This window comes from Coenobita brevimanus, chromosome 18 (genome assembly GCF_032717465.1).
Source record: "Coenobita brevimanus isolate Jiangsu-jjx chromosome 18, ASM3271746v2, whole genome shotgun sequence".
NCBI classification, from domain to species: Eukaryota; Metazoa; Arthropoda; class Malacostraca; order Decapoda; family Coenobitidae; genus Coenobita; species Coenobita brevimanus.
Genome location: NC_136971.1, coordinates 23,734,378 through 23,758,609, shown reverse-complemented (window position 1 = coordinate 23,758,609; position 24,232 = coordinate 23,734,378). Strand labels below are relative to the sequence as shown.

The following is a 24,232-nucleotide window of genomic DNA, read 5'->3' as shown; positions in this document are numbered from 1 at the left end:
TTTAGATGTCCAGGAAACCCTTGATAAACTCCTCATTAATGCATATAGTAAATGATAGTGGTATATGGGAAATACTTTGTTCATGAATAAGTCACTTGTTAGTTAATGCCAAGCAGGGAGCAATAATAACTGAAGAATCTTTTGAGTGGTGTGAATTACGTAGCAGTGTATCCCAGGAGCCAGTTTTCTGACGTGTGTACTTACCTATCTGTCTGTCTATCTTTTTGTTTTTCTATGTATCTCTCTATCTGTCCATCTGTCTGTCTATCTATCTTCTATAATTCTGAATAACAGTCTCCTTGCTTCTTTCCATCTATCATGCTGCATTTCTTATTTTTTCCTGCCGGTTGTTATGTCCAAGGAAATGATGGATGAGACAGTCTTCCTCACACGACTCCTCTCTATTTCACTTCACCGTTCCCTCTTTATCCCAAGATCATCTCATATTCTCTTCATCACTCCCTGTCCATCACTCCATCACTTTGTTTCACTTCACCAATTCTTTACTCGTCCACCATCTCACATTCTCCTCATCATTCCCTCTCCATCACTCCTCTGTTTCACGTCACGACTCCCTGCTCTCACTTTCACTTCACCATCACACCCTCTCAGTGATGATGACCCGGTAGGGCTTGGGTGCGTTGATCAGGATAACTTCAGGGTCCTTGTCCATGGTGAGGTCAAGTCCTGGTGGTGGTGCGAAAGAGAAGTTCTGCAGGAGCACCGTCAGGAGCACAAACACTTCCACCCTGGCCAGACTCTCACCAGGACACGACCGTGTACCTGATGGTATGGAGGTGTACTATATATTTTTATCTTCTATGCTGAGCTATGGAGTCAAACGCTAACAGATATTAAAAGAAAGTATTTCCTGTAAGTAGTATACATGAAGGGAATTTCACAATCGATTAATTGCAGGATGACGAGAGGTAGCGGATTTTGGATTTTTTTTTTTTTTTTAATGCAAAGATATGGGAGCAGAGGCTGAAAGGCAGAAGAAAAAGTATCCCTTCCAAAAGGTTTTAAAAAGAAGTGGAGGGGGAAATATACCTTACACTCACCCCCTCACTAGTAAAAAGCCATATAACGAAGAACTATTGTACCTACCATCACATAACTGGGTAATATTGTACCTCCCATTGCATAACAGGGAAATATTGTACCTCTAATTGCATAAAGGGGAAATATTTTACCTACCATCGCATAATGGGGAAATATTGTACTGTTACGTCCCTGTCCCACACTGACAAAGGCTCCAACAACAGTAGTTCAGTACAGGAAGGACGTTGCCCAGTGAGTTGTTCTTCCTGTGGTCAGTCTTCAGGTGTACAGTACACAAGATCAGCTGAGGCATTGTAAATAAAATAATGTAGAGTTCTTAAAGTTCACTGTCTTTATTTTCCAAACGGTTACACTTAAGGCTTTCCAACTTCACTATTCTCACAAGCACTGGAGCTATACACACTTTACTAATTGCAATTACACTTAATGCTTGACAACATTTCACAGTTTTCTCAAGTACCAATGATATACGAACTTCAGGAAGACTTCACTATTTGCCACTGTTTTCACAAGTATCAAAAATATACAATCTTCACTGACTCTGCACTGACACTGCACTACACTCAAACTGAACCAAAACCGACTGAACCTGAAATAGTCTCTTATCCATCCTTATATAAGCTTGCATTGTCGAGAATGATCTACATTCTACAAGAATAACAGTTCTGGTGTATTCCATAAAGAGATAGCACAGTTACGAACTCGGAGACATCAAAACATGCCAAAGTTTTCTTACATTACATAACACTGCAAATTATTTAGCATACAAACTTAAATTAAGTTGTATAATTAACAAGTAGTCACATAAACATTATAAAGAAAATGAGCACAAAAATTAACGCATATCTTGCAAAATAACTACTTTCACAAACAGCAGGCAAACTGGCTACTGACTCGTACCGGAACTAGCTACTGTAAACATCAGAAAACGTCGAGAAATATCTCGGCTACCTAAATGACAAATCTTGCTTCATAACAGTACCCCCTCCAAAGTTCTTTGTCATCCTGACAAAACTACACAGTATATTGTATACAAACACAAACCTTAATGTTAATGGAAGATCTGACTAAACACAGAATAATCCATCATCTTATCAGATCTACTTCTATGCCACTTCTGATAATGTCCTTCATCCTGCACACAGTCCACTCCCGAAGGAAGGTCTTGGTCCTCTTCTTAATTCGCTTCTTCTCTTGGGGAACTGTCACCATCCTCTTGCACTTCAGCTCCTTCGTTCTCCTTGACATCTTTGGCTGTGGGTCCTCAGAGACGTCCCAGCTGAAATGTCCTGGCCCATGGTACTGCCACAGATGGTTCACGTATACCACCTTTGGGCGAGACTTCCTGCCTCCCAGAATTCAATACGTTATGTCTGATAGGCGGTCCAACACACTGTAAGGCCCATCCCACGGGCTCTGCAGCTTCGGTGACTGTCCCTTCTTTCGCTGAGGATTATATAACCAAACTTGTACACCATCCTTGAAACTCACATCACTTGCCTTGGCATCATACTTGCACTTCATCACCTCTCCTGAAAACTTAAGGGCTCCTTGCACTTGATGATGTACCTGAACCAGCCTTTCCTGAAGGTGCTTCACATAGAGAGGTGTCTGTAGGCAGCTCTTCACTAGGTGGTCTTCCCATTAACAAGTCAACAGATAAGTGTAACTCATGGCCCAACATCAGTTTTGCAGGAGTGTAGCTGGTAGACTCACGGGATGTAGATCGATATGCCATCAGCAGTGCAGGTACCTTCTGGTCCCATTCTGTTTGTCCATCAATGCAGTACTTGGCCAGTTCTTGTCCCAGGGTCCAGTTGAATTTCTCCACCATCCCATCTGACTATGGCCTTAGGGGGGTCGTCCTGGTCTTCTTGATCCCCAGTAACTTGCACCACTCACGGAACACAGCAGAGTCAAAGATTCTACCTTGATCTGCATGTAGCTCTTGTGGCATCCCAAAACGACAGAAAAACTGATCAACCAATACCTGAGCAACAGATGCAGCCTCTTGATCAGGGATAGCATAGGCTTCTGGCCACTTTGTGAAGTACTCCATGGCGACACATAATATAATGGTTTCCTCTTTCAGTGAGTGGCAAAGGTACATCAATGTCCACAACGACTCTTTCCTTCAGTGCATCCACTTGGTACAGCTGGAGAGGGGCGCACCCACGTTTCTTGGGTCCCTTCTTTGCACAACAATCATCACAGGCCTGACACCACTCTTCAACATCCTGACGCATGCCAATCCAGTAGAACCTCTGTCGCAGCCAGCTTAGAGGTTTCTTCACTCCCAGGTGCCCACTAGTGATCTGGTTATGGGACTCATCCAAGGTCTCGGACCTCATCTTCTTTGGAACCACAAGTTGCCAATACTTGCTGAGGCTATCGGGTGTCTCCCACTGATGCCTCAGCAGCCCATTTCAAATGAAGAAGGTCCCACTGACTACAGTAATTCTTGGTCACAGAGCTTAATCTGGAAACTTCTTCCCAAGATGGTCGCACTGTACTCTGCTGCAGCCACTCTAGCACTGGTTGTAAATCTGCATCCTCTTTAGGTCTTCACCCAACACTGGCCCTGTCACAACAGTATGGCAGCATTTCTTCCTATGATTCCCATTCCTACTAAACTCCTTGCAGTCTGTTCTTCTGTTTTCTCGCACACTATTCATCAAGGTTCTCCTGCACTTCTTCAGTGATGGGTCTTCTGCAGTCTTCTTCTTTTCATCCCAACCATTCTGATCCGCAAATAACTCAGACTGTGCACGGTAAGCTTCCCGAGATACTCTGCCATCAAATCCCTAAGGTTTCATTTTAACTGGACCACCATTATAGCCATGTACTTCACTTGTTTCAGCCCCCCAAACTGGGGCATCATAATGAAGTCCAGGACCTAAAATTTCTGCATTCTGATTTTTCGTCCCTGTAATGCTACCTTTAGATTCCTGGGATCCGTCAAGATTCACAGTGCACTGCCCATTCCTTTCATATACTTCCTGTACACCAACCTAAGACTCAGCAGTGCAATATTTCTCTACAGCCTGAATTTTCTCACTAATTATATTCACATGGTCGACTACATGCTTCAACTGGCTATCCACATGCTGTCTGCACTCCATCACTATTCCCTTACTAATCTTCAGCTGGTTGTACACATGCTGTTTGCACTCCGTCACTATTTCCTCACTGATTGTCGTCAACTAGTCATTGACATGCTGTTTACACTCCATCACATCATTTCTTACCTCATACTTCTGCTGCTCTAGCTTGGCATCTACTTACTTCTTAACCCACCCCATCCCAACGTTTTCTGGGCAGTGGTACGCCCCAGTCCCGACATTTTTGGACCTTTTTTTTTAGGCTCAAACATTCGCTTTTGGTGAGAAACATCGAAAATTCATAGAGAAATTGCTCACCTGAGGTTTAAAATACTAGATCCAGGTACGAGTACCTCCTTACCTGACCGGGTTTTCTAACAGGCTGGCACCAAAGAAAACGAGTTCTATGGGAGGGTAACTATTTTATCCACTCATAAACAGTATTTATTTATTTACTTGGTATGAATTTATATGTAGTACAAGAGTATATTGGTTTTCAAACAGTAATATAGGCATTATAAGCATTGTTTCACTCACTAACTCATCACCATTCATGACCTGTTTTTCCCACATTACCTGATCATCATTTCTGACTGTTTCTTCCTCTAATGCTATGTAAACTTTGTCCTCCACATTGTCATCGACTGGGGAATCACTCTAGCCCTGAATGTCTTTATTGGCAAGGTCATTGGTAACAGGTGAATTGCCGAGACAATGGCATGCAGGGGGGGGGGAGAGGTTATGCGGTGTAAGGCATTGTCCCTGCTTGGCATCTTGTAGAGGAATAGAGGAAGGTGTCCCGTATATAAGTGCCAAAAATCACTCGCAAAATCACTTGTGAAAATTGAAAATTGTGCAAATTAGGACCTTGCAATGTTGCTGCATTAATTTATGTCTTCAGGATATGAGTGCACATCATGTGAGAACGTGAATTCACGTCTCCGGGATGGGGCGGGTTAAGCTGTTGCTGTTCTTCCTTCATATCCCCCATGAATGCATCTAGCTGTCCCTGCTCCCTCAGTTGTACCTCCCTCTGTTGCTCCTCTGACGCCTCTTGAAGTTGCTCATATCGTTATTTTGTTATTCACATTATGCCTCGTTTTATTTTTTTATTTTTTAATGCTAGGCAGAAGGAACCAATGGCCACGAGCCCGCAATAACTGTTCCTTCCAAGAGAAAAGCAAAATACAAGTGAGAGCGAGATTCAAGATCCGATCGTTTCGAGATGACTGGACACATTGCTTTTGGAAGACTGGAGATCATAGCTAGCAGGAAATACTGACAGAGGAAGACAGTTCTAGAGATGACTTGTTGCATAAATGAAGGACTGGGAGGAAAGATTAACTCTTGCATTAGAGACTTGGACAGAAAATGGATGAGAGTTTGCTGGTAGACGGGTGCTACGCACCCATCACAGAGATGGAGGAATGCAAACAGGCACTTCAAAGGAGCAGTGACCATTGAAGTAGGGATAGAAAAGAGATAAAGATGCAGCAGTGCGGTGAAGAGATAGAGGTTGAAGGGAGCCAGTAAGAGGAGGAAAGTTAATGAGACAAAAAGCCATTGACTCCACCCTGTTGAGAAGAGCTGTATGTGGGGAGCCTCCCCACATATGAGAGTTGTACTCCATACAGGGGCGGATAAAACCCGAGCATAGTGTCAACAATTGTGCAGGGATGAAGAAGGAACAGAGTCAGCTTATCACACCTAATCTCTTGGAAGCATATTTTACGAGATGTAGTATGATCTTTCCAAGATAAGTCCTGTGTGAACTAAACCCAAAGCATGTTCAAGGATGATTCAGGATTAAGCTGAATATTATTAAACATTAGTGAATAAGAACTGAGTCATTGATGCATTAAAAACAAGATTATTTTTACCTCAGTCAAAGCTACGAGCCAAGTCAGACATTAGGTGTGCCATAGCCTCATCCCATGTTTGTTGAAATAACTGCTGAGATGGACGTTTCAAGAACCGAATGGAAAGGTGAAGGATGGAGTCATCAGCGTACGAGTGGATACAGTTAGAAGTACAGCTTAAAGATCATCGATGAATAAAAGGAAGAGAGTTGCTGATACGACAGAGCCCTGAGGAATACCACTGTTGATAGATCTAGGAGAAGAACGATGGCCATCTTTAACCGCAGTATAGAACGACCAGAAAGGAAGCTGTACATGAATGCACAGATAGAAGGATAGAAACCATGAGAGGGTAGTTTGGAAATTAAAGATTTATGCCAGACTCGAACGAAAACCATTGAGGTGTCAAGTGCAATGGCAAACCTTTCGCCAAAGTCGCGAAAGGAGGATGACCAGGAGTCTGAAAGGTAGGTGAGATGATCGCCAGTGGAGCATCCCTGACGGAACCCATACTGACGATCAGAAAGAAGGTTGTGATAAGTTGCTTTAAAATTTTTTCTTTTAAGAATTGACTAGAAAACTTTTCAGATACAGGATCTTAAAGCAACTAGATGATTGTTAGAGGGTTGGGAATGTTCACCCTTCTTTGGGACTGGCTGAATGAAAGCAAACTTCCAGCAAGAAGGAAAGGTACAAGTTGATAGACAAAGGCGAAAGAGTTTGCCTAGGCAGGGTATAAGCAAAGAAGCACAGTTCATGAGAACAAGAGGAGGGACTCCATCAGGCCCATATGCCTTGTTATTATTGAGGCCTGTGATGACAGAAAATACATCAGCTGAAGAAATTTTAATGTCAGTCATGAGGAAGTCAGAGGGGGGAAGTGATGGAGGAATAGAACTGCAATTGTCTAAGGTGGAATTGGAGGAGTCTGAGCGAAGAGATCTGCTTTATCAGTAGAATACCGGTAAATAGCTACAGAACCATCAGAGTAGAAAAGAGGAGGGAAGGATGATGAGGCAAAGTTGTTAGAAAGGCTTTTGGGAAGGTGCTACTAGGAGCAGGAAGAATTCGTGTTGGAGAGCTGAGAGCATTGAGTACGGATAAAATTATTTTTAGCAGAGCGAAGAACATACTCAGCATGATTCCAGGCAGAAATGTGAAAAAAACGGATTCAGGGGTTGGTTGGCTCCAGTACCTTTTATAGGCCCTCTCCTTGTTGCGGACAGCATTAGAGCAAGCGTGAACAAAGGCCTTCTTGCATTAGTCAAAGGATATGAGAGAGGAATGTATGCTTCCATGCCCGAGAGAATAACCTCTGTAATGCACAAGGCACACCCAGATGGCTCCCGGCCATGGAAGCAATAATCATTCCAGGGAAAATCAAAGAAGTACTGCCTGAGGGCATCCCAATCCGCAGCTCCAAAGTGCCACTGACGACGTTTCTTTGGAGGATGCACAGGCCACACTGGAGCGATAGGTTAGGTGAAGGTAATAAGGTTGTGATCGGAGGAGCCAAATGGAGAGAAAAGATTAACAGTGTAAGCAGAAGGATTAGTTGCAATGAAGAGGTCAAGTATGTTGGAGCTCTCTCCAAGGCGGTCAGGGATATGGGTAGGGTGCTGTACAAGCAACTCGAGGTCATTAAGGATAGAAAAGATGTAGCCTTGTTCACCAGGTGGAACAGTGAAAGGAGAGGAGATTCAAAGCTGGTGGTGAACATTGAAATCTAGAATGAAGATTTCGCTGAAAGGAGAAATGGTTAGAATGTGTTCCAATGTATAAGTAAGATAGTAGAAGAATTTTTGATAATCAGTAGAATTAGGGGATTAGTAAGCAGCACAGATATATTTAGTCAGAGAATGACAGCAAAGTCGAGGCCTGAGTGTAGAATTCTGAAGATTCGAGTTCGGGAAGACGAGAGCAAGATACGTCATTGCCTATATATACACAAGAGCCACCTTTGGCTATGAAATGAGTATAGAGAAAGTTGGAGGATTCAGAAACGGGTTTGCTGTCAGTTTCCTCAGACAGCTGAGTCTTAGTTGGGAGAAGAAAGTGAGGTTTAGAGGAGGAGAGGTGGTGCTCAACAGAGCGAAAGATGGAGGAAAGGCTGCAAATGTTGCAAAAATGAAGAAGAAGAGAGTCAGACAGTGGTTCCAGGCAGCTCAAGTCGTCACCAAGAGAGGGGCGGACAGTGGGGGCATGAATGGTCCCTCCCCCGCTGGGACCCCGAGGCTATGTTTTGCAAAGCCATGATTTTTTTTTTTGAATTATGGAAAAGGAAGTGTAGTGTGTACTGTGCATGTAGTTTGGTGTTGATAGTTTGAGATACTTGTATTGGAAAGCATGCTGGCCGACTCTCTGTATTACTGAGACACTCAAAAAGTTCAGCAAAGGGGATGGTCAATAACTAGTCCCGAGGGCTGACGAAACAGGAGCTCCAGCTCTCCCTGTCATCAGCTTTCCATCCACCTTAGGAGTACTGCCCTGCTCGACTGGTGCTACAGTCTACTCCTGTCAAATTTCCTATGTGCCTTCAATAGCAGGGTTCGTGCCTGTAATAGTTCTTTGAGATCTTTATTTCCTTCAATCATTGTCTGTAGCTGGGCACTTCGTGCTTCCAATAGCTTCATGATTGCAACCAATGACACCTCATCTTCCTGTCCAGCTCGGGATCTTGTCTGAACGCCTCCTTGCTCCATATTGAAGGTTAGACTCACTGCAGCACTTAATCCACACTCCTAACACCAGTGTTACATCCCTGTCCCACACTGCCACAGGCTCCAACAACAGTAATTCAATACAGGAAGGACGTTGCCCAGTGAGTTGTTCTTCCTGTGGTCAGCCTTCAGTTGTACAGAACAGAAGATCACCTGAGGCGTTGTAAATAAATGCTGGCTTCTTAAAGTTCACAGTCTTTATTGTGCAAATGGTTACACTTAATGCTTTCCAGCTTCACTTCACTATGCTCACAAACAGTCGACCTATACACACTTTACTAATTGTAATTACACTTAATGCTTGACAACATTTCCCAGTTTTCTCAAGTACCAATGACATACAAACTTCAATAACACATCACCGTTTGCCACTGTTTTCACAAGTACCAAAAATATACAATCTTCACTGACACTACAATGACACTGCACTACACTCAAACTGAACCATAACCGACTGAACCTGAAATAGTCTCATAATCATCCTTATATAAGCTTGCGTTGTTCATGATCTACATTCTACGAGAATAACAGTTTTGGTGTATTCCATAAAGAGATAGCACAGTTACAAACTCGGAGACATCAAAACATGCCAGAGTTTTCTTACATTACATAACACTAAATTATTTACCGTACTCTTAAATTGAATTGCATAATTAACAAGTAATCACATAAACATTATAAAGAAAAATATCACAAAAATTAATGCATAACTTACAAAATACCTACGCTCACAAACAACAAGGAAACTGCCAACTGACTCGTAGTGGAATTTGCTGCTGTAAACATTAGGAAACCTCGACAAAAATCTCGGCCGCCTAACTGACAAATCTCGCTTCTTAACGGTACCTACAATCGGATAACAGGGATGTAGTGTACCTACCATCGCATAACGAGGAATTACTGTACGTACAGTTGCATAACGAGGAAATATTATACCTCTCATCATAGAAGCGGATAATTATATTGTACCTACTATTGCATAAGGTGCAAACATTGTACCTAAGATAGCATAACGTGGAAATGTTGTACCTGTCATTGTGTAACGAGGAAATGTTGTCCCTGCCATCGTGTAACGAGGACTTATTGTACCTCCCATCACATAACGATCATATACTGTGCCCCTACGAACATACAGAATAACATGGGCTTCTTTTGTACATACCAATAGAAAAAGGGGCGAATCCTTCTTTCTTGGCGTTGAAGGAACCGTCTGGGTTGATGAAGTGGTCGGGGTGGAAGTGGTGTGGCTGATCCCAGTACTTAGGGTCCTTGTGGCAGCACTCTAGGTGGGGAACTACCACTGTCCCCTGAGGAGATGGGTAAATTAGGTAGATAGATAGGTAGGTGGATAGGTACATGGGTATAAAGAGTGAGAGAGAGGGGTGTGGGGAGGAACACTAACCTTGGGGATGGTGTAGCCCTCGATCTGTGTGTCATGAGAGGCGGTGCGTGCGATGGCCATTGGACCAAGGGAAACGCAACGGTGGACCTCGTGGATGAAGGCCTCCAGGTAGGGAAGCCTGGGGGAGGGACAAGAGATACAGAGAAAGAGTGAGGGAGAGAATGTGTGTGTGTGTGTGTGTGTGTGTGTGTGTGTGTGTGTGTGTGTCCAAGATATACTTCATTGTGATCATTGTCATCACCTCCATCATCATCATCACTTTCATCATCCACATCATTATCATCATCATTATCATCGCAATAAAGAACGAGAAGGCTCCCTGAGGTCGCATACCTCCACTAACGCCAATAAAATTTGTGGTCTACTGCAGACATAATGAGAGGCCGAAAGGAGAGCAGAGAGTTAAGGTAAGTTGACAGAGAGACAGACATAACAGTTTAAAAAAAATCGGTGTTAAGTAAATAAATACAGAGACAGACAAAACAGCAAGACATAGACACAGAGTTAAGGAGATAAACAAATGAAGGGAGACAAAAAAGCAAAAACATAAGCACACAAAGAGAGAGAGAGAGAGAGAGAGAGAGAGAGAGAGAGCAAAACCTTCATCCCCACTTGCTCCTCTCGTGGTAGAAGAGGAAGCCACCCTTAGGAACCACGGCGTCGATGTCCCGCTGTAACCTGGTCTGCACCTGTGGGTACTTGGCCAGGTACTTGATCGCCCAGCTCAAGATTGACGCCATGGTGTCAACGCCGGCCATAAACAATTCGGTCATCACCTCAGTCAAGTTCTTCTCTGAAAAAATAAATATATTCTCTTCAACTTTTAACCCGCCCAATCCCGATGTTTCCTGAGCTTTGGTCCGCCCCAGTCCCGGCTTTTTTGGACCATTTTTTTTTTTTTTTTTGCTCAAACATTCGCTTTTGGTCAGAAACTAAGAAAAATCACAAAGAAAGGTGTCCCTTGGGTCCAGAAATGGCTTACCTGGAGCACGTAAGTTTGACAGGTACTGCCATGCTCTATGAGTAGTCTTTTCGCCGTACGTTTTCTATGGTGGCACAGGTACTCTGAACTGATGCAGTATACGTTTATTATCATGTATTCATTTGTTGGAAATATGTATACCAGAAGTAAATTGGGTTTTATACAGAAAAAAATGAGAAATAAGGTATGTACCATTGTGCGACCCTAGCGAAATCGGTCGATTATGTCACCGATGGATAACAAACATCATTTCATCAGCTATTGTATTTTTTCATGTTCCATATTACTTCCACAATTACATCATACCATTTTCAACTTTACATAATTGTTTGTACATATTTTGAGGCATTATGACAAGAATTAGCATAAAAGTAGTGCTTATATACCAAGTGAGATCATTTTATTTCATGCTTTTTTCAACTGATTCTATTTTTTCACCTTTTAGATTACTTATAACATAATATATAACCCAATTACATGTTATACAATTAGTTTTATAGATGTCCTTGCTTTACGAAAAGAATTAGCAAAAGAATAGCGCTTATTTACCAAGTGACAACTTGGTCTTTCATGCTTTTTTCAACTCAGTTTCTATTTTTTCACCTTTCTGATTACTTATAACATAACATATTATCCATTTACATGTTAGACAATTGCTTTTACAGAAGTACATGCTTTATGAAAAGAATTAGCATAGAAGTAGCGCTAATTTACGTAGGCAAATCATGTCATGTCATTATTTTTTAACCTCTGAATTTCTTTTCTCCCCCTTTATAGTACTTCTCACATTACATTCTGGCCTTTTCCATGTTAGACATTTGCTTTCACAGTAGTACACGATTTACAGTAAGCTTTATCCTAAAGAGTGAGGTGGGATGGTGGTACACTGGGAGATAGCTTATCCCATAATTGGTGGCTAAATTTAGAGCTCTTGGGGAATTTCCCACTCCTCTTACATCGTGAACAGAATTCTTCCTAGCGCTTATTTACCTACTGACTGTATATTCTGTGACTTTCAACTCAGACTATTTTTCAACTTACATACTAACTTTACAGTAACTATACAACCTCCTATGATTAGCATCACATGATAACATGGCACTATTATGATACTGAGCGACACTTTATCGTGTATGTACAGGCCTTACCACACTACACACACTTTCAATAGTGCCTGTTATTATGATACTCACGGAAGCACGGTTGCAGGCAGAGAGCAACGTTGCACTCCACACACTCGTACCTAGTGTTTCTTCTTTTATAATACTTCCAATATAACATATTACCCCTTTACATGTTAGACAAGTGCTTTCACCTTCTGCTAATTCACACTACACCTAACATGAACACCACTTGAACATGTTGCCTCCCCCACACCACTCTCGCTTTCACGAATCTGTCTGCGCTCTCCCGCCCCAACACTTTCACTTTCTGCTGCCCTAACCATCCCCACACCACTACTTCCTGCCACAGAACACATAGAAGGAACATACCTGTGGAACAGCCGCGATGTGACGTCTGTCCCAGTCCCACATGGCGATATCTTTTCCTTCCCCAGCCAGGAAAATACGCCACCATGTACTGCTTCCTCGTCCTCATCGTCGTCCTCGTCCTCATCTGATGGTATGTGTTGCTGCCTAGATGCAGCACGTGGTGCAGGCTGGCCGTCCCCTGCCCTCCTATATGCTATATATTTGACCTTCCTTGGGGAAGGGACCTCCTCATCACTGCTGCTGGTAACCTCCTCAGGCTGCACGTAATCGACATCAAGGGTGTCGTCGTCCAGTGGGGAATCACTATCCCCTGTAAAGGTATCCAGGGCGACTTGTATCTCCTCGTCTGACAGCCCATGACGTGCCATGTCTGACCTGGGTGACTGCTGACAGGTAAGTGGATGATCACAGGGTCAGGTGGGGTTAATCTGGGACTAGGGGATTATCTACCTGGCGGCGAGTAGGTGAGGCTTGCGTAGGCGGGCGAAACAAAAATAAGGCGCGAATTTTGAAAAATGTGAAAATTATGCAACTTGCAATGATGCCGCGTTAATTCGCGTCGCCGGGACATGAGTGCACATCATGTGTGGACGCTAATTCACGTCACCGGGACGGCATGGGTTAACTGTAAACGTAAGTCAGAGATCATTGCTTTCAAATCATTCTCTGAAATATAAACAGACATTTTTATTTACTATCTCAAAAAGACCAATGCAAGTCCCTGGTCAACACCTTCAAATCTTCCCCTGAAAAAAATAATCATAATCTTTTTCGAATTTTTGATGATAAATGTCACACATCACTGTCTAGCCTAATCAGTCTGTGGGGTACAAACATACTCTTTTGGGCTTTTTATTGCCTCAATGGGACTGGTAAGAGTAAATACAGTTCCGTCTTGAAATCCATGTATAAAAGTAAAATCACCTTCTTTTTTACCGATTCGGGAAGGACCAGTGCAAGACTCTGATCATCACCAAATCTTTTTCGGAAATATAAGCATAGTCCTTATTTCTTTCTTTCTTTATTTATTTTTTTTATTGCCTTGAAAGAACCAATGAAATCATCAGTCATTACTTTTAAACCCGTCTCTAAAATATGAACTGCCTTTTTGTTTTTTCTTTAGATTTTTAATTATTCAAAAAATAAGTAAGGATCAATGATCCTCACCTTCAAATCCTCCTCTGAGGAAATATATCCAGGTTCTTTATTATTATTATTATTATTACTGATTTTAAAATTATTATTATTATTATTATTATTATTACCATTATTATCTCCTCGAGTCCGGTCTAGCCCTTTTAGACTTTCTTGCTACTTCAGTCGATTTTCTTCAGCTTCAGAGAGATTTTTTTTTCTTTTTGTCAGATTCATGCAAGCATTCCTGTCAGTTAAGGAAGCTCCTTAACACCTCTTCCTAAGAATTTTATTTTACTTCTTACACTTTGTTTACCTCTTCCGTTGTATATAAACCATTTCAATACCACACTACTTGCATATATAACTGCAGCACTTTTTCATGACTGTTAAGTGTACCACAACATTCGTTTAATCTCTTGTAGTCTTGTTACAGCTCAGCATTCATAAAGGAGAGATTCCCATTTTACGCAAACTTATACCCTTCATGACTGTGAGTTCGGAATTTTATGTGCACCCCAGGCCGACGCCGTCTGTCTGTCGTGAGTGTGGTGAAGTATGATATTTCTGCCTGGGTAAGGAAAAAGGGTACAGCTGGATGTTTCCCAACACTTTACATGGTCAGAATTGCGAGACGACCCGCCATTCGCACCTCGCACGAGTTGATTAGCAGGAACGGAAGGAAGTTCTTTTCACCCACGAAAGCACCAAGTGAACACAGAAAAGTATCCTGTTATGCTTGTAAAAGGCAAAGAATTTGTAAAATGACTGAAAACAGTGCAACAAACCTGAGCAAATAGGTAGAGATACCAAACAAAAATTATTTCTTTTATTTTCATGTCTTTTTTGTTTTTGCCTGTGTTTATTTAAATCATAAACAGGGTGGTTGTGTGTGCTTTCCAAAGGAGGGAAAAGATGATATTTTTGGTCTGGGTCGAGATAATGGGTGTAGCTATGTGTGTTTAGGCATGGCCACAAGCGAAATTATCGTACATCCACTCGTCACAGCAGCAGGTGGTGAACTGACAGATGAGGTGTGAGAGCGTGAAGTGAAGGTCAGTCTCATGTTCCAGATGTTAGTTCACTTCCCCAAAGTTTTCACGGTTTTCTACAGTTCGCACTGCATCGAAAGATCCAAACCAGTACAACAGCCTTGATTGAGGCCCAAGCCATTCTGGAAATAGCGAAATTCCATTAAAACCGACGTCTGGACTTCCCCCCTCCTAACCCAGACTTTTTCCGATATATTAGACATTAGCATGGACCGCACCAACTTCTCTTTTTCATTTGCACTGTTGCTTCATTACTTGTTATCCCACTCATAGCCAGCAATTAACATCCTCATGATCCTGACCCACTCCAATGCCCATCCAACGCCCATCATCAAGGTCATAACAACCACCGAATGCCCACCCAGCGCCATCATCAATGTCACGACAACCACCCAATGCCCTGCCACTGCCTATCATCAAGGTCACGGCAACCACCTAGTGCCCCTCCAATGCCCATCATCAAGGTCACGACCACCTACCCAATGCCCCTCCAACGCCCATCATCAAGGTCACGACAACCTACCCAAACATCCTCGTCCACCATCATCCCCCTACCCAAGTTGGACTGAGGTAAGGCAGTTCGTAATGTTTTTGGTTTTATCGGACTTTTCAAGATATATAAGAACTTTGTTTGATAGGGTCCTCGAGTCAGATAACGGCGAATTCCAGTGTATTGAAGTTCGTTGTATTGGGGTTCGTATGAATAAATAAGTAAATAAATAAATAAATATATACATATATAAATATATATATATATATATATATATATATATATATATATATATATATATATATATATATATATATATATATATATATATATATATATATATATATATACATATATATATATATATATATATATATATATATATATATATATATATATATATGTGTGTGTGTGTGTGTGTGTGTGTGTGTGTGTGATAGGAAGATGAGGACACTCACCACCCACTCATTCACTGTAGTGCTGCTCTTGGGTGGGTGCCCTTTCCTCCCTTCCTTCCTCTTCTGTCTTTCTATCCTTTATTCTTTCCTCTTCCTTCTGTCTACTGGTGACTCTACACTGAGTGACAAGCCAGATGGTTTCCTGTACACTAGTGAAACCATGTACTCCACTGGGTGATAACCATATAACTAGATTATGGCGCTGAGTGTTTTAGTTGGTAGTTAAGGAACTTCAGTCGAATTAAACCTGTGCAGGTTTATATCCAAGGGATGGTTGGGGTTTATTCCTCACGTAATGCCACTCAGGGATGAATGAGGAGAGTTACTCTCGTCTTAAATTTCAGGACCAACTTTCCTAACCCTGCGCTCCCACGCTCCTCATTGGATAACGCCGGATTAGGTGATGAATGAATAAATGAAATATATATTTACCAAGATTATACTATTATGCATACAATACCCTGCCTACAGGCCTCAGTGGTGCCTCTGTTGGGTAAGATATCACCTTGTCACACCCCACCTATAAAGCATACCCTGGTCTCCGCCCATCTGCAAACAGTTGTCTTTTCTATCGTGGCCTTACCTGACAGAGAATCGTCTTGAGGGGAATCCTTAGACTGCTGCAGCTCAATTAAGTAGTTGTCGACGAGATCCCTGGGGTGAGACGGGTCCAATGTTGCTTTGTGTTGCTTGATGAACTCCTGCAACACGGGATCTTGCTAATATTTTCAGGGTAACATGAGGAGACTTTGTTCAGTTTATATCTATCTATCTATCTATCTATCTATTTATATATATATAAATATATATATATATATATATATATATATATATATATATATATATATATATATATGCATGGTAGGTGGGTCCGCCCACCATCCACTCATTGGATGTAGTGCTCCTTTAGGTGTCTGCCCTTTCCTCTATTCCTTCCCTCCTCTTATGTCCTTCTTTCCTTCATTCTTTCCTCTTCCTTCCTCCAATGGGTGACTTTACACTTCCTCTTGTCTTTCTTTCCTTCATTCTTTCGTCTTCCCTCTTCCTATTGGTGACTCTACACTGAGTGACAAGCCAAATGTTTCCTGTACACCAGGATACCATTTATGATGCTGAGTGGTAACCATATAACCATATTATGGCGCCTGGTGGGTTAGTGGGTAATTAAGGCTCTCCAATCGGTTTGAGCTTGTTTAGGTTTATATCCAAGGGATGGTTGGCTCAGGAATGAGTGAGACTGGTCGCTCTCATCTTAAATGTCAGGACCAACATGCCTAGCCCCGGGTTCCTACGTTCCTTATGTGGCAACATACGATTAGATGATGGATGGATTGATGGGTAGAGAGAGAGAGAGAGAGAGAGAGAGAGAGAGAGAGACGTAGCAAATTTATTTGGACAAACATCGTTCGTATCAATCGACTTTCTTTACTTGATCAAAAGCTGGATCTTCCCTAGTATTTAATCTACCTTAACCTAACCAAACCTATCCTAATGTAGCCTAAATAATCTAGTCCATTGTAGCCTAACCAAACCTAACCTAGGCTAACTGAACCTGACCTAACTTACCCTAACCTAGTCTAACCCAACCTAACCAAAGGAAGCTTAATAAAAATATTTAACCTTTGCGTATTACACACCCTCATCGCTTCTTGGACTCTCTTCAAATCGTTCTTGACAGCATAATACCCAAGCCTCTTCTTGAGAAACTTTGGAGCCATCGTTAGAAGCCACGGGAAGATGTTGAATAGGAACACGGGGCCTTGCTGATGGTCGACGATCATGCCGATGAGTCTAATGAAGTCGTGGGCTTTCGGGTCGTCCAGTTCATGGCGCGTGTCTGGCAGAGTCGTCATCAGGTTGTAGAACAGAGAAAAGATAATTATAAGATCGAAGGAAGCTTCCTGCAACCACTGAAAACAATGTACAATAGCTGGCAAATGTTCCGTGACTGTCCCCTGCCAGCACTTAGTCTTGCTTTCCATTTTTCTGAACTGTTCCCATCCTTCCTTGTCGTACGGTAGTCTTGTGTGTGTGTGGGGGAGGGTTGCATGCATGTGTGGGTGTGTTAATACTATCACAAAATATTTTCATTTAATGCCATCCATCTACACAACCAGTAGATAAGTGTAGGCAGCTTTCTTTCTTTCTTCTTTTTTTTTTTTTTTTTAATTTAAAAAGGCTAACAGGAGGAAGTGGGGGAAAGTAATTACAGGAACAAGGGAAGCTGTCTACAGTCGCTGAGAAGATAGGAAATTTAGGGGAAAGTTTGTTTAATTTTCACCACATTTAACAATAATAACAAGGAGGACTCAGAAACTGAAATACCCACCCTCACCAGCTAGCCTAAGGACCAAATATCTGACTTTGCCCTGTGACCTTGACTTTCGATAGATTATCTTTAAAATCAAGTTACTTCATTCTTGCCCAACCCTTACGCTTTCCACAAGCTTTGGCTCAGCCACATCAACCCACCTGTTATCCCCTCAACCCTCTTGTCACAACAACCCACCTGTCACCACCTCAACACACCTGCCACCATCGTCCATATAATGTTGAGGACAGCCACACCCAGGGACAGAGGCAGTGGCTGGTCCTTCAATGTGTGTTTCTTGAAGTCCTGCACAAGCTGCCTTGCCTCCTCCTGCATCGCATCCTCCAGTGCCGTCTTGCCCATGCCGAGATCCCGCAGCTGACGGAGGGTGAAGCGGCGGTTTCTTTGCCACGGGTGCCCGTTGCTGAATACCAAGCCTGGGGTGGAAATATTTAGAAAAGGTGTTAGGAGAGAGATACATTCCGTTCTTCAGTATAATGACCTTAGCTGCATATAGTCAAAGAGTATTAACGTTCAGTCTCACTATAGTTTCTAATTCCTTGTCTTTCCTTCATCTCCTTTACCGTATTAATGAACCACGCTATAGTATTAAAATATGGAGTCCCAAGTGTAATTTTCTGGTTACTCTCGTGGACGTCTGTTTAAATAAGTATCTATTCATCCATTCTTACCCACCATAGACAATTCCCATATATATCTATCTGTTCCTCTGTCTATTAAACCTTACCTATCGTGGAACCTTGACTAAATAGAGAGTAAGTGAAGAAGTTGGGCCTGTCTGAGAGTTCCGGCCTCTTCATGGCAGTTTTCATCGTGTCGTAATTGCAGAGGAAGACGGTGGTTACGCATCCAATCCGCCACCTGTAACATGATAGTTACGAGTCACACAGTAATCTATCCATCGCTGTATCTATTTATAAAACTGTTTGTCTATCTATCTGTCTATCTCTTGTCAGACGCATTAATCCCTCAAGAATTGGCAACAAACAATTCACCTTCATGTAGCGCATGCTCTGCATTCCCTGCCCTCCCTCCAGCTTGCACCCCATCTGTCATTCATCTCTCCGCTCTGTCCCTCCCTCCACCTCCTCCTTGGTCTCCCTCTCTCTTTCCACTTCACCTCACATACACTCTTCTGGTCGTTCTCTCATTCTCTACCCTCTCCACATGGCCAAACCATCTCAAAATATATTTCTCTTAACACCTTCACTCACATACATAGTAGCAATGTAATCATCTACAAAATTGGTAAAAGTGCTCAAATTGTACAGCGTGGTCCAGAAATAGCGCTTCATAAAACCTTTGCATGACTGTTTCTTAAGTGTTGTGAGTGAGGGCGTGTGTGTGGCCGCGGGACAAGAAAAGAATACATGCCACGGGGGTAGACGCTGACAGTGCTGACTGTGTAAGCAGACGTACCTGAGGGGTGTAAGTCTATAGAGAAGGTTATCTCGTTGATTCGTCAATGGGAGAGCCACTAGGAGAGAGTAAGGGTGAGGCATAGTAGATGTCAGTATAGGCCTTTCTCTGTTCCGTTACCCTCTTCGTATTTTAAGTGAGATGATGAAATAGGCAGACTGGGTTGATCGGCTTATTGTGAGACAGTTACTGTATATGAATAAAAGTTTAGAACTTGGCTTGACCCGTGTAGCCTTTGGTTAGTAATAGTTTGTGCTAGCTGTAGTCCTCCTACTTTACTCTCAATTTCCTACTCCTTGTCCTTCTCTCCTTGTCTAACTCTAGTTCTCTCCTGTCCTACTAAGTCTCCTGCATGTGATATCGGACTTATATCTCCCTCTAGCTTCCGGTAAAGTGTGTGGGCATACATGTGCATGTGTGTGTGTCGGTCATATTTCCGGCACATGAGCAGGAGTGTTTGGCATTCTTGATTAGTCTAGGCAAGGGGATGTATAGTTGTCTATTTCTGAAGAAATCAGACATAACTACCTGTTTTACACATTGTTACCTATAACTATACCGTTACGTACCGTAGTTACATATAGTATTGTGTTATATTGTGCCTACATATTGCTCTGTCACTCCCACTGTCGTACCAACGACGGTAGATATTGTCATCATATATTAATGCATATCATATACATATTACAATCAATTTGCAAGTTAATTAAGTGAAACCCATAACATTGTAAAAGTTACCTAACTGATGGAAATGTATCATAACTGCAGTTACATCGTGCTAACAAACTTGCAGTTACATTGTATAAATGTCAGTGTTATGCAAGTGTGTCTGTAATATAACATTGTGTTAATGCAACGGTTACATAATTGTGGTGGCCATAAAATTGTAGTTACATCTCATTAATGCAACTGTTACATAACTGTGATGGCCATAAAACTGTAATTACATCTTGTTAATGCAACTGTAGTTGCATTGTGTAAACGCAACTGTTACATAATGTGGTTGTAACTAAATGTAGTTACATTAATGTGGCAATTGTAACATAAATGCAGTAATGCTAACGTTTGTAGTTACATAAATTTAGCAACTGTAACAGAATTGCAGTAATGTTATCGTTTGTATTTTCATAATTGTAGCAACTGTAACAAAATTGCAGTAACGCAACCATTTGTAGTTACATATTTGTAACAACTGTAACATAATTGCAGTAATGCAAGCTTTTGTAGTTACATAATTGTAACAACTGTAACATAATTGCAGTAATGCAAGCTTTTGTAGTTACATAATTGTAACAACTGTAACATAATTGCAGTAATCCAAGCTTTTGTAGTTACATAACTGTAGCAACTGTAATATAAATGTAGTAATGCAAGCGTTTGTGGTTACATAATTGTAGCAACTGTAACATAATTGCAGTAATGCAAGCGTTTGTAGTTACATAATTGTTGCAGTTGTAACATAACTGCAGGAATCACAAGTGTGGTCATTGTTGCTATATAACTGATACATATGTATACAATTTATACAGTAATAGCAATACTGTCATATTATGAATTAGTCATATTTGATGTACTTGTTTATTTGACACACCATAGGTGTAATGGCTTAGTTATGTTGCACAGAGTATTTGAGACACCATAGGTGTAATGGCTTAGTCATGTTACACAGTTTATTTGAGACACCATAGTGTAATGGCTTAGTTATGTCGCACAGTTTATTTGACACACCGTAGGTTTATTGGCTTAGTTATGTTGCACAGTTTATATATTTAAATGATATTATACAAAACCCCATATTTTGTTATTTTATGTAAAATTATATACCTGTATACAACATTTACAAAATGTACAGTATTCACGTAGGTTCACACATCACTTGACACTATAGTCCTCCAAAGGTTGTGAAGTCAACTTGATATGTTTCATCTTTAGGTACTGGTTGTAAATATTTAAGTGTATTGTTGAATACAGTATTCTTTTGCTAGCTCCATTTGTGTCAGGCATTTTTGCATGAGTTTCCTTGTCACTGTAATATGAAGGATACATGTGTAGTTATTTTCTGATTCTCTAATTTTACTAGATTTTCATATATATGTATTATATGTTTATGTCAGGATATATATTGTCTATCACTGTGTACATACGTAAGGTTGTACGTAAACGAAGTAGTACTATTAAACTAATAGAGTAAATGTTCGGCTCTCTGATATTAACTGTGGGGTGATGATGATAATGATACTGGTTGAAGGGTGTTGGTAGGATTACATGGAGGTAGGTCAGGGTCCTGGTATGACTGCGTCAGCACTTGGTGTCATCACTGAGGTGTAGGCAGACAGGCTGGCAGGCAGGCAGGAAGGTGCAGGATGGCAGACTGGTGTTGTCAGGCCCTTGGACTGATTGATGTGTTATGATGCTCTTAGCAAATGATCACACTGCTAAACCGCTGCCACACTCTGGTCGTTGTGGTGGAGATGGTGGTGGGGGTAGTGTTGGAGAAGGTGGAGGTAGTGGTGGAGGGTGGAGGAGGTTCAAGGAGGGAGAAATGTGTTAATGCTACATCAGCATGCTGGGTCAACACTATTGGCACAGTACAGATGCGCTTCCTTCTTTCTTACTTTCCGTGTTCGCTTCTTCTTAACCCACTTGCGCGCGGTAAGTCTTCATTATGTTTTCCAGCACATAATTTTATTCCACCCCCCTCCCCACCAGCCTCCCTGCGCGCCGCTGAAAACATGTATTCTCGCCTTATTTTCGCCACCCAAACATATGTATATTGCCATGAAACCTACATCATCTTATTCGCTGATGTTTGTTCTAGCTGATAAGAATTAAAAAAAAAAAAAAGAGTAAAAGTACATTTGGCCAGTGTGAATAAACATTTCGGAACATCAATCTAGTTTCCCAAGATCCTTGTTCGAATGTTTTCCATCATACAGAAAATTGTTAGAAGTTTTGAAAGAGAATTTCATCAGCTTTCTAATGAGCTTTGTCGGATTGTGATACGATTTCTAGTTTTCGAGGATATTGCAAAAAACTAAAAGCCATTATTTACCAAAAACTTATTTTTGTTCAGAGAGTTCTACCGCAAAAGTTTTCTCGCACAGATTATATTTTTATTTTATAATCTTGTGTAGAATTTCATGAGCTTTCTCAGGGTATCCACAGATTTTTCATGCGCCTCATAGTTTCCAAGTAAATCGCAAAAAAAACTACTGGGTACCCAAGACCATGCTGCACTTTCGTCATGAGCGCACAATAACCGTTATATTCCCGCCTACGTAGCAACGACTTCTCATCAGAGATATTACATTGTTATGTCCGGCACATACGTAGAATTCATTGATCTTTATCATGGTTCTTACAGGAAATCGATACGTCCAATACCTTTTGAGTAGATGGATGGCAAAGGTAGAATACTCCTCTGGGCACTGCATAGTTTTACTGCAAGCGAGAAAAAAAAACACTCTCTTCCCCTGGCTTTACCTAAAAATTATGCTCCCAGAGACTTGTATTTTAGTGATGCACATACATAGAATTCACTGATCTTTATCATGATTCTTACAGGAAATCAGTACGTCCAATATCTTTCGAGTAAATGGATGACAAAGGTAGAATACTCCTCTGAGCGCTGCATAGTTTTACTGCAAGAGAGAAAAAAACACACTTCCCCACCTTTACCTGAAGTATATGTTCCCAAAGTCTGTTTTTCTTTATTTTTTTTGTCATGTAGAGATGTTTATTTTTATATGCTTCCTCATTATGTTGTCAACACATCAACGTGACTATTACCTGGACAAAGGAGAACAACATACAGTACCTTCAAGTGCACTGTCAATTTTCCCTGCCTCACCCACGCCTACATATTTTTGCTCGCTAGAGGTTTTATTTTGTTTTATTCAAAATCTACATGTAAAATCTCCAAGGATTTTTTTTTTTATAGTGCTCTAAGAAACTCGACATGACCACTAGTCTTTTTCCTAGTTACTGATACTGAAACTGTACTTTCTTTAATAGGTGTAATATGTGAAAAACAGTGCTTATCTGTGTGAAAGATATAGAAGTATTGAAATAGGTCAATATACAAATCTCCCGACGGACCAGGAACTGCTGGAGATGGTGGTCTCAGCATCCGTGCTTCTCCTGCAGGCGATGGTGGCGTTGGCACCTGTGCTGGTGCTGCTCCTGGAGATGGTGGTGTTGGCACTTGTGCTGGTGCTGGTCCAGGAGATGGTGCTGGTTCAGGAGATGGTGGTGTTGGCACCTGTGCTGCTGCTGCTGCAGGTGCCGCAAGTGCTGGTGGTCCTGCTGGCCGTCGTGTTGGAAGGTCAGGGGCATGGTGGATGACTTGCCCTGATGAGGGCCACTCTGCTTCATCGAAGTGAAGGAGCTTCTGGATTATCTCCTCCAGAAAGTCCAGCAGACTAACTGACCCACGTGAGCACCGTTTGTATAAGGTGAAGGCACTGAAGATGGCCATCTGAATGAAGTAAAATATGATCTTCTTGGTTCACTTCACGGTCCGCCGCTGGATAGGGTAATACTGGACCATCTGGTTGAAGTGGTCCACCCCACCCATGTACTGGTTGCAGTCCTCCACCATGACGGGTTTGTCCACAGTCTTCAGGACATGGATTGTCCTCCAGTCAGAACTCCTGACTTCCCTCGAACCTGCTTTGGGATGGTGCTTGTGCTGTGGAAGGTGGAGACCGTGTTAACAATGCATTTGTC

The 24,232-nt window shown here is 41.8% G+C and overlaps 1 protein-coding gene across 1 annotated transcript; it reads right to left on the bottom strand.

The window, feature by feature from the left end:
* Positions 1-598: 598 nt before the first annotated feature.
* Positions 599-23,878, bottom strand: LOC145391434 (cytochrome P450 2L1-like). The gene is made up of 9 exons (XM_080266047.1): positions 23,766-23,878; positions 18,813-18,946; positions 18,283-18,501; positions 17,391-17,590; positions 16,337-16,454; positions 10,757-10,937; positions 10,145-10,262; positions 9,905-10,049; positions 599-783 (listed from the first exon to the last, which is right to left on the bottom strand). The coding sequence occupies exons 1-9, from the start codon at positions 23,876-23,878 to the stop codon at positions 599-601; spliced, it is 1,413 nt and encodes a 470-aa protein (XP_080122173.1).
* Positions 23,879-24,232: the final 354 nt, after the last annotated feature.

Coding starts and splice junctions, on each gene's coding strand:
- LOC145391434 (XM_080266047.1), bottom strand. CDS start 23,878: ATGAAGCAGAGTGGCCCTCATCAGGGCAAGTCATCCACCATGCCCCTG. Junction 18,502..18,812: donor TAGTCAAGGTTCCACGATAG/GTAAGGTTTAAT, acceptor TTTCCACCCCAG/GCTTGGTATTCAGCAACGGG. Junction 10,050..10,144: donor AGGGCTACACCATCCCCAAG/GTTAGTGTTCCT, acceptor CCATCTCCTCAG/GGGACAGTGGTAGTTCCCCA.